General features: G+C 40.2%; 1 protein-coding gene across 3 annotated transcripts in view; it reads left to right on the top strand.

The window, feature by feature from the left end:
* Nucleotides 1-605: 605 nt before the first annotated feature.
* LOC132822746 (DEP domain-containing mTOR-interacting protein-like) overlaps nt 606-16,018 on the top strand; it is a 79,188-nt gene continuing 63,775 nt past the window's right edge. For all 3 annotated transcript variants that reach the window (XM_060836045.1, XM_060836044.1, XM_060836043.1), the window contains exons 1-2: nt 606-832; nt 10,213-10,391. In XM_060836045.1, coding sequence (XP_060692028.1) covers nt 747-832; nt 10,213-10,391 — 265 coding nt within the window. In that variant the 5' untranslated portion in view covers nt 606-746. The remainder of the gene's footprint in view (nt 833-10,212; nt 10,392-16,018) is intronic.

Below are 16,018 nucleotides of genomic sequence, written 5' to 3'. Positions count from 1 at the left end.
GTTAATGTTACTGGATGAAATGGAACATTTTCCAGCTCGTGGCATTATGAACATTCCTTACCACGAGGAAAAAGCCACCTGTCAGTGAGATGGAAGGAGATAGATGGACTTTTGTCAGGTGTATGGAATGTTCTGCCTTGTAGTTTATAGGGAAACACATTGAAGAATATGTGAAACATGCCAAAGTGTAGATTGCCATAAATGTTTGGGTTTTTTTGTGGAATGTTTGCCTGAACGCTCTCGCGCTTGACCATCCTCCCATGCGTAAACTAGTCTCGAAAATCTCTTGAGGGGACCCTGCCTGTCAAAATGGATCCGTCTGGTTGTGCCTGGCGCAGTTGTCGATATAGAAAATCTGTCTTTACATAATTCTTAAGCTCGTATGATTTGTAGGCAAAATTGGACTGAATGGTTTAATAATGTTTTATAACACATGCTCCTGTTTGCTGCTAATCTCGGTTCTTTGCTGATAACAGATCAGATTACAGTATGTTTTCAATCAGCGACAATCTGTTCCAACTCCCAGATACACAACAGACCGAGAGAGGGCAGAATCCGGGAAAGGTGAAGTTGAATGTTGGGGACACTGCTTGGAAGTGTCACGATTGAGCAACCGGTTCAGCAGTCTGTGAGATTGACCGCAGGAGGCTAGGATTCCAGGGCTCCTGGGTCTGGCTAGAGCCAGCAGGTGCAGACGGCACGGAGTTTCGGCAGGCGGCCAACTTGAAAGGAAGTTTCTTTCAAACATGGAAAGTCTTCAGAACAGCGTGAAAAAGAAAGCGACTGAAAGGCATTACAAGGCTGAAGTACTAATTACAGGCGAGCAATTAAGGTAAAGAGGCAGCGTGTTATCCGGAGCGTTGTGTTACTATGCTATTATTATCTGTGGATAATCCCAACGCATTTTTTTTATAAACGTGGAAAACGTGCAACCATCAAGTTAAATTTGCAACAATTTGTGAATCTGATAGTGGTTAGCTTTCTGATGCATGTTATCCCTCCCTTTGAGACCGATTAAAATAAAGCTGTTTCCCATAACAACAATGACCCATAGGTCGATTTCCCGTTGTTTGAAAACGTCTTTTAAGTTTATGTTAAAAGAAACAGCGTGCTGTTTATTTATTTCTGTAACTGGATGCACTGAAATGCAGCAGGAAAAGTAGCACGCTTTGCTTAGAGATACGACTTCCATTATACACTTGCTTCTAATCACAGCACTCCCAATTTCCTCCCACTAAAATGATTACCATGTACCTATCATTGGCTGAGCATAGAGGCGAGTCAATTTTTGCATCCTAAAAATATGGTCGTAGGCATTTAGAACGGTATGGTAGATTGGATTCATGGTGTCTTGGAAAAATACGAGAATGTCTAAGTACAGTATTATTAGTTATGAATCTTATGTCTGAGGCTTCATTGTAATTACAGTGAACTAGATGTCTCTTGTACAGAATGGCACTTACACTAACCCTATTAATTTTTAATAATACTGTTTTGATGGGACAAAGTGCAACCCTTGCCATCATGCTATAATTTCCCACCAGTGAGATTGATCAACAAAGGCTTTGCTTATGCTAAGTCTGAAGGCTCACAAATACTGTTCTTGGTTCCTTCCTATTCCTCTTCTACATTTTGTTTCTGTCCAGCTATACCACTACACACAATCCTGACACAGTTTCTAATTTGTCACACTACTTATCTAACATCTAGTGTTGGATGAACAGAAATTTTACTCCAGCTAAATATTGGGAAGATCTCTGCCCTCCACAAACTCTGTTGCCCAATTGCTCATGCCATCCCTCCATATCAATGTTTTGAAACTGAACCAGATCATTTTCAATTTCTGTGGACAATTTTAATTGAAGAGGAATTTATCATCACATATATACTTGATTACCTGTGACATTGTCCAACCTTGCCTTTGCTCTAACCAGGAAGCACATTCCCATTCCATTGTGTTTTTGTGTGACTATAGAACATAGAACATTACAGTGCACTACAGGTGGGCCTTGATGTTGCGCCGCCCTGTGGTTCAGAACTCACCTGGCTGGCCTCCCATTACCTATATTCCACAGACCTGAGCTTGACAAAAGCTCTGCCTGTATCCAGGACCTGTTCACAAATTGCTCATGTGCTTGCAGACCTACATTTTAAAATTCTCAATTTTGTTTTCAAATCCACTGATAGAAGCATCCTTCTCTATTTCCATAACCTCCTCCAGCTCTCTAGCCTCCTAAGATTTCTGTGCTTGTCCATCTCAGGCTTCTTGCCTATCTCTGTTGCAATCATTCTACCATTTGAACTGGCTTCAGTTACCACACCTATGAGTCCTGGAATCTTCTTCTTTTACTTCATAGCTTCTCCTTCTTGACCACAGCTCTGAAATCTACCTGTTTGATCAAGCTTTCAATCATTTTTCTTAATATCTCCAATTCAATTCAAGGGTGGTATGGAGGCTCAGTGGTTAGCACTGCTGCCTCACAGCACCAGGGACTTGGTTTTGATTCCTTCCTTGGGCCACTGCCTGTGTGGAGTTTGCATGTTCTCCCTGTGTCTGCATGGTTTTCCTCTGGGTGCTCCAATTTCCTCCCACAGTCCAAAGATGTGCAGATCAGGTGAATTGGTCATGCTAAAGTGCCCATAGTATTCAGGGATGTGTAGATTAGGTGTATTAATCAGGGATAAGTGTAAGGGAATGGGTCTGGGTGGGTTACTTTGCGGGGGGGTTGGTGTGAACTTGTTGGGCTAAACGACCTGTTTTCGCTCTGTAGGGAATCTAATCTACAACGTCAAATTTCCTTTTATAATGCTCCTGCAAAAAACCTGAGAACATTTTACTGCATCAAAAGTGCAATATTAATATGTGGTCTTACAAATGCAGAAATGTTAAAACTTAAGTGTGATTTATTCTTCTGCTGTCATGGTACAGCAGTAGGTAACCATTAAAACATGGAATAATTACTGCAACTGGACATATACTGATAGCAGATAAAGGGGGCGCAGTGGTAGTCTGGCGCACTGACCTCTGGTGCACAAACGCCAACTCGAGGACACCTCTACCTACCGCCCCCTCGAACATGACCCCACCCCCACCATCACCAAACCATCATCTCTCAGACCATACAGAACCTCATCACCTCAGGAGATCTCCCACCCACAGCTTCCAACCTAACTGTCCGGGAACCCCGCACTGCCTGGTTCTACCTCCTTCCCAAGATCCACAAGCCTGGCTGACCCATTGTCTCAGCATGCTCCTGCCCCACTGAACTCATTTCTACCTACCTTGACACTATCCTATCCCCCCTAGTCCAGGAATTCCCCACATACGTTCAAGACACCACCCACGCCCTCCATCTCCTCCAAGACTTACATTTCCCTGGCCCCCAACGCCTCATCTTCACCATGGATATCCAATCCATCCACACCTCCATCCGCCATGACCAGGGCCTCCAAGCCCTCTGTTTTTTCCTCTCCCGACGTCCCCAACAGTACCCTTCCACCGACACTCTCATTCGTTTGGCCTTAACAATTTCTCCTTCGAATCCTCCCACCTCCTCCAGACCAAAGGGGTAGCCATGGGCACATGGATGGGCCCCAGTTATGTCTGTCTCTTTGTTGGCTACGTAGAACAGTTGATCTTCCATAATTACACCGGCACCACTCCCCACCTCTTCCTCTGCTACATTGATGACTGCATTGGCGCCACCTCGTGCTCCTGCAAGGAGGTTGAGCAATTCATCAACTTCACCAACACATTCTACCCTGACCTTAAATTTACCTGGACCATCTCTGACACCTCCCTCCCCTTCCTGGACCTCTCCATCTCCATTAATGACGACCGACTTGACACTGACATTTTTACAAACCCACCGACTCCCACAGCTACCTAGATTACACTTCTTCCCACCGTACCTCTTGCAAAAATGCCATCCCGTATTCCCAATTCCTCCACCTCTGCCATATCTGCCTTTCCGCCTTCTGCAAAGACCATTCCCTCTGTGACTATCTGGTCAGGTCCATGTCCCCCTACAACCCACCCTCCCTTCCTGGCACCTTCCCCTGCCACAGCAGGAACTATAAAACCTGCACCCACACCTCCTCCCTCACCTCTATCCAAGGCCCTAAAGGAGCCTTTCACATCCATCAAAGTTTTACCTGCACATTCACCAATATCATTTATTGTATCCGTTGTTCCAGATGCAGTCTCCTCTACGTTGGGCCCCTCCTAGCAGAGCGCTTTAGGGAACATCTCTGGGACACCCGCGCCAATCAACCACACCACCCTGTGGCCCAACGTTTCAACTCCCCCTCCCACTCTGCCGAGGACATGGAGGTCCTGGGCCTCCTTCACCGCCACTCCCTCACTACCAGACGCCTGGAGGAAGAACGCCTCATCTTCCACCTTAGACTTAGACTTAGACTTAGACTTGGACTTACAGTGTGGAAACAGGCCCTTCGGCCCAACAAGTCCACACCGACCCACCGAAGCGAAACCCACCCATACCCCTACATTTACCCCTTACCTAACACTACGGGCAATTTAGCATGGCCAATTCACCTGACCTGCACATCTTTGGACTGTGGGAGGAAACCGGAGCACCCGGAGGAAACCCACGCTGACACGGGGAGAACGTGCAAACTCCACACAGTCAGTAGCCTGAGTCGGGAATTGAACCCGGGTCTCTGGCACTGTGAGGCAGCAGTGCTAACAACTGTGCCACCGTGCCGCCCACAACACTTCAATTCCAGGGCATCAATGTGGACTTCAACAGTTTCCTCATTTCCCCTTCCCCCACCTCACCCTAGTTCCAAACTTCCAGCTCAGCACTGACCCCATGACTTGTCCTACCTGCCTATCTTCTTTTCCACCTATCCACTCCACCCTTCTCCCTGAGCTATCACCTTCATCCCCTTCCCCACTCACCTATTGTACTCTATGCTACTTTTTCCCCAACCCCACCCTCCTCAAGCTTATCTCTCCACCCTTCAGGCTCTCTGCCTTTATTTCTGTTGAAGGGCTTTTGCCCGAAACATCGATTTTACTTCTCCTTGGATGCTGCCTGAACTGCTGTGCTCTTCTAGCACCACTGATCCAGAATCTGGTTTCCAGCATCTGCAGTCATTGTTTTTACCTATATACTGAGGTTATTTCAATGATAATTGTTTCTAGAAATAGCAAATCATTTTCTTTCTTATTTTTAACAAAAATATTGTTTTACATTTGTAGCAGTGTCTGAAATACGTTCAACTCAAATATATGTCAGATCATTTTATGTAATCCTAATCTGGACTGAGTTTTGCTGACTGTCTCCCAATTTTCCATTCACATCCACAATGTTGAAGCACCTATTCTATAACTGATGCTCACTGCTAGAACATACCACAACGATAAGACAGTCTTTCAAACTTAACCACATAAGTTTTAGAAGAACTTCACTTGTTTCTCATTGAAACAGCCATACTGATTTGATTGCTTTTCATGGGCATAGCAGTTTTAATTTTGTAGAATGAGCCCATCAATAAAATTATCTAAAGATTAGACTAATGTAGGAAGTCAAAGGAGATACAATTTTCCCCTGTAAATCCTAATGAATCAGCAGTCATGAAAATTGTAAGACTAATACAGTATCTCTAACCAAAACATTTCTCACAGATTGTACTGAGCAATATTTAAAGTGAATACCATGTAAGAATCTGAAACATTCAGGAATACTAATTTCTGGCACAGGTCATTGCACAGACTAGAAAAGGTGAAAGGCAACTATGAGCTTTATGCTGGATGGAATTGTGTTACTTTCGTTGTGTGTGGATGCCCCTGGCAAAGCTGCATCTGATGCTCGAGTTGCATTAAGAAAGTTGTAATGAATCTTGTCAATCTGCTGTAGTTAAACAAAGCATTGTGGAATGGTATATGTTATTGGCCAGACATGAGTAAACAAAAGCAGTAGGTTCCAATCTTTATTTTATCCAGTGAAAATAACAATGATATAGATGTGTTGACACATTTGAAATTTTCTTAACATTGCAATGAAAAGAATGGTTTAATTTAGCCAGTTCAGTGAAGGCTCTGTTTATTCATAAGGAAATACAATAACATGAACAGTTATACCAGTTTCAAGACTGAAGGAAGTAATTTGGTTCAATTTGTTTGTGCAAGTGCTATCTTCACATTCAAGCTATTGTAACTGCATTTTCCTACTTTTTTTTCTCAACTTTATTTTTTTTCTTTGTGTTTATTTAAGACTCCTTTAAGTGTTGAGGTTGATTTGACTTTAATATATGCGTCATTGTATTCTCTTCTCTAGTTAACCTTTTGTTTAGGGACAAAGATCCCTCATATCACCCCCACATCCATATTTCTCATACTCATTGACAATTTGTTTTTACTGATCACTGATCTGAAGAAATAATCCTTTATTCGTTATCCTCTCAATGTTTTTCCAAATTTTAGATTTCCATTGGCCCTCACTGAATATAGTCTTAGTTTTTCAAACTTTAACTATATCTGTTATAACTTGTAATAGCCCATTTAGATCTGAGTATGCAGAACTAAACAGTACTTAAAACTGTGTCCAAATTGTGTAAATTATTCAATTTTTGCTTTGTAATATCTTTATACATAAAATTTACAATCTAATTTCAATTTCTTTGGCTCTTTACAGATGTAATTCAGATTTTGATGATATTTCTACTTTATTAAGAATTCTGTCATTTATCATATTTCCAATGTTGCTCTTTTTCCAAACTACATTGAACAGCACATCATGTATCTAGACATCTCCCTCACCATCTATGCCATTGTTCTATGTATATTCTATTTCACACTTTGCCATCTCTGTAGTTTGGTATTGTCTGCAAATTTTAATATCCTCAATATCTGTGTCCAACATCAGTTCAATTTTTTTCTTTCTTCACCATTATTTCTGTGAATTTGAGTCCAAATTTAGTCCAAAATTGAAGGAAAGGTTAGTGGATTAGAATTGCAATTCTTTACCCTTTTTAAAGTATTACGTTCCATCGTTGTGAATAATACATTGATTTAATATCAGTATAGTTAAACATTAACATCTGGGACACAGAAGTAGAGTTGTTCGCTATGTACAGGTTCCTCTTAGAGCAGGCTGAGGTATTAAGCATTAATTTCAGGCACTACAGCACTCCCATTGACAGGAAGTTCTAATTACATCATTTTTGCAGTATTTTACAGTTTTCTAAAAATTACAGCAGATCGGATTTTCTTTTTTTTTGAACTGAAGTATAAAATTGTGCAGTAAACTACCTTGCCTCAAATGGAAGTCCATTTTTACATCCAATTTCATTTCTTTCAAATCACTGCATATGCAATTATGCATGTCTGGACAAAACATCAAATTTTATGGGTGGTTGGACAGGAAATTGTCCCCTGCTGGGACCTTCCAGGTTTCAGCTGCTATGAAGTATGTTTTAAAGGCACCTGGACAGCACTCCATTCTAAGCAACTCAGAAACATCACTTAACCTATACTCACCACCCCTGCCAAGCCTGGAGATGTCAGAGACTAGGCGAGAAAACTGCATTATGCTTTAGTGATACCTCCCTAATGATTCTCCTGAACAGAAGAGAAGTTCTTTTTCTCTAGGGTTTGCAAGAAGTGACAATCCCACTGTGAAGGCAGCCTGGATAGAGATTGCTATAGAGGTCACAGTGCCTGTTGGAGGCAGAGAACCTAGCTCCAGTGTTGCAGTAGGATGAATGATCTTCTGCACACTGTCAGCTTATACCACGACCTTCTCAATGGTTTATGCTTCTATGAATGAGAGTTGGCATTATAAGGTTGCCACTGCAGAGTACTGTCACACAGGAGGTTGCATGCCAGGAATCTCCATCAATGCTCAATTTTATGCTCAATTAATGTTTATCACTTCACTACAGCCACCAATGCCGTATGACTGGCACCATATTGCTCCTGCATCTCTCACACCTGCCAAGTTTATACTAAAACACAAAAGGAGTGACAACACTCAGCAACTTCAAATTTTCCTGAATTTGTTTTTCAAATATCTCTTCACCATCTGTGTTAGCAAGGTTTTGCACACTGCTTCCCTTCCATTCAATCTATTTATCAGCTCAGTAATATTCCTGAAGAAAAATAGTCACCAGGCATTATTTGCACTTATTAAATCTATTTAACTGTGTACACCTTTCTGGGCATTCACTCATATTATCCTTGTTATATCTGGAGGTTTCCCTACTGATAGTAACGGTTTAACCAGTCCATAGATATTTGGCTTATTCCTTTTTCCTTGATTGAAAAGAATAACATTTGATTCAGTCTCCACTCTCTTTGGTACAGCACTTTTTCGAAATAACCTAGTGTAATAATTGTTAGCATTCCTGCTATGTTTAATGACTAATCTTTACTATTTTGGAGTAAAGTCTATTCAGGCTAAGTAACTTATTAACCTTAAGTCTCACTGACCCTTTAACACCATTTTGTTATTTTTTGAAAATTCATTGTATTCGTCTGTATCCTCCTTTATTGCTGCCATCTTTCCTTCACACTTTTTTGTGTAAAGACAAGTAAAACAAATCACATGCTGCAGAATGAAAGAACAAAAGAACTGTCAGATTGCTTTGTTCAGTGCTCTAAACTTTCCTTTGATAGATTCCCTATCATTTTCCTTGATGCAAACAGTTATTATATGTCATACTGTCTTTTAAATCTTTTCAATTTCCTATTTGCATCATCTTCATCTCCTGATATTATTTTTGGTTGCTTAACTTTTTTTATTCTTTTAGTGCAGGTTAAACTTGATTTTCATCCTAACCTTCTTAGCTCATGAAACTCTGGCCATTTCAGCAACTTCCTTGTTCTTTGTTATATAGTTTTTCGGCCCTGTTTCCGAGGCTAGGACTACATTAGAATCAAATAGGTCTAAAATGTGCAAAATAATTCACAACCTGATTAAGTATATATTGTGCAATAGATTGCTAGTGTACAATGGGTAGACCTCTGTTCCAATTTCATGATTATTGTGTAAAATATCATTATTTTCTCTGTACTCCGATAAGCCCAATTATGCAATTCTATTCTGACCAGTTACTTGAACAACCTGTATAGACATTTCTGTCCATGATCTCCTACGTTGTTGAAAGTGAACACAGAGAAAACTAGAAATAAACAATGGGTACCTTTGTGTAGAGAAAGAGAAAGTTGCAGTTTAGGATCAACACCCTTCATCAGAATTTTGTTGTCCATTGGTTGATTAGTTTATTTTCTGGTATTTCACAATGATTGGAGGTCCAAATTAAAGGCATGACTTTTTTTTAAGCAAAGCAGTTGAAGCCTGTATCATATTTGCAGATTATAAGTTTGTGAAGTAAACATATGTAAATATTTTGACTTAAAACTTATCATCAGGCAGGGAATTACATGCTAAGCTGCTTTTTCGCTTGCATATAAATTAGTGCAATCCTGCTCAGTTTGCCTTTCCTTCATTTTTGCCTGTCACTTCTTAATCCTTTCTCCCTCCAGTTTTGCCTTGTAAATGAAAAAAAATATTTTGAGTCTTTTTTTCTGAAGATGCTAGAAGGCTATTGTATAACCTACCACCTCTCCTTAATTGCCCACTATAAATTTGCTTCACTTACATTTTTTTTCCATTTTCTTGCTCCTTGGACATATCCATGTCCACACTCAGAGCTACCCACAATTATGATAAGTGGACCACAGATATTATGTACAATCAGCACACATCATTTTTGGTGAACTTTGCACTTTAAACTGTAATGTATTGGAAAAAAACCTATTTCATTAACTTTTCCAAGCCATTAGACCTTTAGTTTTCACTGTGTCAATAAAGCTTTACAAAAGTTGACAGTATAACAAAATTTTGAAGCTTTCCACTTATTGGCTTGCCTGGACTATTTTGAAGCTGATTTTGAGAATTGTCACTTGTTTGAAAGTATATTTTACTCTGATTTTTTAAAACAAATTGATCCAAGCAGCTTATTTTGTTTGTTTTTTCAATGATACTTAAAAAGTTCCTGCAAATATTTATATAAATTTGACCTGCTACATTCTGGCAGACCACAATTGACTTGAGTTTGAATTAGAAATGTTGATCAGAATTTGACTGGCAGTTGAAAACCATGCCGTTCAAATGTTTGTTGTTTAACGAAGGAATTGTTTTGTTTGTGAAAAGTATAATATAGCTTTGTTTTATTTATCAGGCTTCGACTGCATGATGGAAAATTAATCAAAGATCGTCGCTATAATCTACGAACCTATCCAAACTGCTTTGTTGCTAAAGAGCTAATTGATTGGTTGATAGACCATAAAGAAGCACCTGACAGGGAAACAGCCATAAAACTAATGCAAAAGTTAATGGATCATAACATCATTCATCATGGTATGTTACTGTCACAGGCTATTTACACCACATGTCTCTAATGCCCTAATGAAAAATGTCTAAATCCCTTCTCAGCTGTATCATTAAGTCTGATAAGTATAATGAAAAATGAATGATTTGGGTTGAATGTCATTGATCAAGTCACATGATATGCTTCTGAATCCTAATCATTGGAAGGAACAGTGAAAAACTGTGGACCAAATGGTCAAAGATTTAAAATAAATAAATCTTAATATATAATCTATTGTAAATTTGTATAATGGGACAGCAGCATCATGAAAAAATGCGACCTTTTGTGTGTGTGGTTATTCATGTAAAATGCTAGGAGATATTAATATGGTAAGATAGTAACAGGCCAACGGGACAAGCTCTTTATTTATTTCTAGTAACCTGAATCCCATTTATTGCCAAGACCTACTTGGCTCCTGTTTGAAACCATTTTATGTTTCTTGCTTCACCATCCATGCCAGTAACCTATTTCGTAAACTTCATACCCTTTTAGTAAAATGGTTCCTTCCATATTTCTTTGTATTTTGTTGCTCATAGTTCATAATCATGACACCTGATTTCAAAATTCTGTAAATATCAGTAACAATTCTTAAGTGGTTCTGTTCGTCAAGCTGGAAATTTTTGTTGCAAACGTTTCGTCCCCTGGCTAGGCGACATCATCAATGCTTTGGAGCCTCCTGCGAAGCGCTTCTTTGATGTTTCTTCCGGTATTTATAGTGGTCTGTCCTTGCCGCTTCCGGGTGTCAGTTTCAGCTGTCCGCTGTAGTGGTTGGTATATTGGATCCAGGTCGATGTGTTTGTTGATGGAGTTTGTGGATGAATGCCATGCCTCTAGGAATTCCCTGGCTGTTCTCTGTCTGGCTTGCCCTATGATAGTAGTGTTTTCCCAGTCGAATTCATGTTGCTTGTTGTCTGCGTGTGTGGCTACTAGGGATAGCTGGTCATGTTGTTTCCTGGCTAGTTGATGTTCATGTATGCGGATTGTTAGCTGGCTTCCTATTTGTCCTATATAGTGTTTTGTGCAGTCCTTGCATGGTATTTTGTAAACTACATTGGTTTTGCTCATGTTGGGTATCGGGTCCTTTGTTTTAGTGAGTTGTTGTCTAAGCGTGGCTGTTGGTTTGTGTGCCGTTATGAGTCCTAAGGGTCGCAGTAGCCTGGCTGTCAGTTCTGAAACGCTCCTGCTGTATGGTAGTGTGGCTAGTCCTTTTGGTTGTGGCATGTCCTCGTTCTGTGGTCTGTCTCTTAGGCATCTGTTGATAAAGTTGCGCGGGTGTCCGTTTTTGGCGAATACCTTGTATAGGTGTTCCTCTTCCTCTTTTTGCAGTTCTGGTGTACTGCAGTGTGTTGTGGCCCTTTTGAATAGTGTCCTGATGCAGCTTCGTTTGTGTGTTGGGGTGGTTACTTTCATAGTTTAGGACTTGGTCTGTGTGTGTTGTTTTCCTGTGTACCCTTGTGGTGAATTCTCCGTTCGGTGTTCTCTGTACTATCATGTCTAGGAATGGGAGTTGGCTATCCTTTTCTTCTTCTTCTCGTGAATCGGATTCCTGTGAGTGTGGCGTTGATGATCCGGTGTGTTTTTTCTATTTCCGTGTTTTTGATGATTACAAACGTGTCATCGACATATCTGACCCAGAGTTTGGGTTGAATTTGTGGTAGGGCTGTTTGTTCTAACCTTTGCATAACTGCCTCTGCTATGAGTCCCGAGATTGGTGATCCCATGGGTGTTCCGTTGATTTGTTCGTATATCTGATTGTTGAATGTAAAGTGTGTAGTGAGGCACAAGTCCAGTAGTTTAAGTCTCAAACCTTTCCTCCAGCCAATGTTACAAAAGTTGCCATATTAATGCAAGCCTTTCTTTATTCAATGGGAAGACCGTTGAAATCCACAGGACTTCTGCTGAAGATTACTGAAGGAAGAAAGTGCAGTTGAGGCCATGATCAGATCACCCATGATTTTATTAAATGACTAAATAGCCTCTTCCTGTTCTTAACTCAAAGGTTCACATATATGACTTGGCACTCATGTCTTTTACTATCTTGCCCCTAAACTGATAGTTTGCCAAACTTCTTTTATTGTCCTACAATTCTGCCAAATAGATCCAATAATACTTCTGTTACAACTAGGCTTTCCTAACAAATAATGCCACAATTTGTCATTTATTCTTCAGCTTTAGGGCGGCACGGTGGCACAGTGGTTAGCACTGCTGCCTCACAGCGCCAGGGACCTGGGTTCAATTCCCGCCTCAGGCGACTGACTGTGTGGAGTTTGCACGTTCTCCCCGTGTCTGCGTGGGTTTCCTCCGGGTGCTCCGGTTTCCTCCCACAGTCCAAAGATGTGCGGGTCAGGTGAATTGGCCATGCTAAATTGCCCGTAGTGTTAGGTAAGGGGTATATGTAGGGGTATGGATGAATTGCGCTTCGGCGGGTCGGTGTGGACTTGTTGGGCCGAAGGGCCTGTTTCCACACTGTAAGTAATCTAATCTAATCTTTCAAGACTTAATTTACTACTGTGTCTGATGTGGGGGTGAATAATGGATATATATTTTCATCTGCATTCATTATTTACAATTTTAAAAATAGGATTATAGCTACCTGTTAAACAATGAAAAGCATGTTTTTAGTCTTGTTACAAAACTTTGCCAAATGAATTTTGCTAACCAATTATGTTAAACATTATGCATTTATTCACAATGTTTGGAATAAATGCAATCAAGATGAAAGTCATAGTCGCTTTGAAAAGGTAAATTATTACAATGAAATATAATTGATCACAATATCCTTTTTGTGTTTCTGTACAATTTTTCTTTCCATGAAGATGTATTTCTGTGATGCCAATAGTTTGTGAGATCACATCTGAGCTGGGATAAAGCTATCGTCAGTATATTCAAAGCTGATTTTCCAGGATGGATCACTAGCTAGTGATCAGAAGTAAAAGCCTTTTCTGATCAGTAAATGCTGACAGCAATCTAGGATTCCTGTTTTTCTGCCTGACACCCCAATCCCACAGTGAACACAAGATACTAACTGTACTTCCAGCAGTAATGCATCACTAACTGTAAAAGCTAGCTCACTGACTCACTGGAATATCAGAGGAGTATCGCCCTTTTTGATTCCATTTATACTCGAATCACAGGGGTAATACTAAGTTATCTCTGGGATTTTAAGGTGCGAATAGAGGGTTAATGATTCCTCTAAAAGGTGATTCAATACCTAATAATTTTATTACAATATCCATGTATATTCAAAACTGCTTAATGGAACTGAATTGTTCAACTCTCACATGCGTATTCCTTGTTGCTGCTTCAAAGTGCTCCCCAAGCTACTGACATCACAGAAATCAAAGTGCATTGATTCATTATACCATAACATTTGATTAAGATTGAAGTGTACAAAGTGAAACCAAAATGATGTATATTCAGTTGAAATTTAAGAGGAGACATAGATGCATGATTGAGAGCTTATTGCATCCCTTATTTAGAGTCATAGAGATTTACAGTAGGAAACAGACCCTTCAGTCCAACTCATCCATGCCGACCATAAATCCTAAATTAATCTAGTCCCATTTGCCAGCACTTGGCCCATATCCCTCTAAACCCTTCCTATTCAAATACCCATCCAGATGCCTTTTAAATGTTGTAATTGTACCAGCCTCCACCACTTCCTCTGGCAGCTCATCCATACACACACCACCCTTTGCTTGAAAAAGTTGCCCCTCAGGTTCCTTTTAAACCTTTTCCCTCTCACCCTAAACCTCTAGTTCTGGACTCACCCCACCCCAGGGAAAAGATCTTGTTTATTTACCCCATCAATGCCCCTCATGATTTCATAAACCTCTATAACATCACTCCTCAGCTTCCGACACTCCAGGGAAAACAGCCCCAGTCTGTTCAGCCTCTCCCTATTGCTCAAATTTCTAACTCTGGTTTTGATTTAGTTTTGGGCCTGAATGCATACTCTCACTTTATAAATTTATTTGATGTGGAGAGTATCTGTCCAATAATCACATGATTAGAAGTCTGATGATGACCCTGGAAATGTTTGGAATGTACATTCATAAATTGTCTATTTTTGTCACATTAGCTTCCTCATGTCTAAATTCTTGACCTTGTTTTTTTAAATCATGTTATTTCCAATCCAGAAGCGTAAAATGGTGAAACAAGCAGAATAATCAGTAAATCAGACTTTTTTTTAAACCAGCAATTGATGATAGTTTCATGGTCACTATTACAGAGACTGTAGTTAATTTAATTTAAATTACACTGTATATCATGGTGGAGATTTGCGTCCATGGCCAGAACAACAGACTGGGCCTCTGCATTATTAGGTGCAGTAATATTATCACATCACCATTACCTGTAATCCATCCAAAACAGTATATAATTTCAAGTGTGAAAATATTCCCAATATAAATCGAGCTTCTGTGTGCCTTTTTGTATTAGAAGTTATCTCTGGCTGCAAACTTTATGTCCTCACAATGAGTTAATTGCGTATTATGAGTGCATTTGCTTGTCCTAGTGCTCGAGTGTGGCAAGTGGAAGGCTGCTGAAATTCAATAAAGAAAACTGCAGGTAGACTTACAAGATGCCTTTGAGCAGCTCTGGACTTAGAGCTTCTGGCTTTGAACCATACCGCTTGTGTAATATGGAAAACAGCAGTCTGTGTTCAAATGGCATTACAAAGCGTGAGCATCTTGTGGTGAGAATTTGCATACAACATAAGTGTTACCACTTCCTAGTGCCTCAGGAATCATTGTAATTTGGAGCAAAGGTTGCTAGACTGTTTTGAGACCCAAGTCCTAGTATCCACGTCATGATTAAAAGAGTCTCAGTCTGCATAGCACCAAACATGAATTTCATGACCTGAATCTAAACTTCTAAATGGTTGGATAGTCTCTGTAATGGAAGCTGAGATATCAGCCCCCAGATTCTGCATCACAAGGTTTGTGATTACTACCATGGAAATGACAACCATTTTCTTGCTGCAACTCACTCATATCCAATTATTCACCTTGCGCATGTTCCATCCCTACTATCTGTTGACATTTAAAGATAGATTCAATGCTCTTGAGCATCATCCAGCACTGCAGCCAGCTCCTCACGGCTAAATTCGTAGCATTGGTTTCCGTGGTTATTTGCTGACATTCCCTTGCAGTGCTTATCCCTGAGCTTGCTCTCTCTCTCTCTCTCTCTCTGTACCATTTGTCATACTTTTTTCCTCCTCACAAAGTCTGTGTCATTCATTTTCAGTACTCGCCGCTGCCCAAATGCAACTTCCCTTTGAGAGGAGCAGGCTGGTTACAAATGAGCTTTAAGTGGCGTTAACTTTGAATGAACCTGGACTCCCTGCTGAGTGTGTCACCACTCAGCTACATAGTGAGCAAACAGTGTGAGGTTTACATGTCTGTAGAATTTGATCAGTCCTGAGGTAATCTTGAGTTGCTTATTATTCACTAATTGTCCTCGTCCAGTTTTTAATCCAATGTCTGTTGGATGGTAGAAACTTTATTTGTGAAAGAAAGTTGCAAAAAATCTTTTGTTATGAAAAAGTAATCTTTTGCCAAGTTAAAAATCTCACAACACCAGGTTATAGTCCAACAGGTTTAATTGGAAGCACACT

This window comes from Hemiscyllium ocellatum, chromosome 15 (assembly GCF_020745735.1).
Source record: "Hemiscyllium ocellatum isolate sHemOce1 chromosome 15, sHemOce1.pat.X.cur, whole genome shotgun sequence".
Taxonomy (NCBI): domain Eukaryota; kingdom Metazoa; phylum Chordata; class Chondrichthyes; order Orectolobiformes; family Hemiscylliidae; genus Hemiscyllium; species Hemiscyllium ocellatum.
This window is presented reverse-complemented; position numbering and strand designations above follow the sequence as displayed.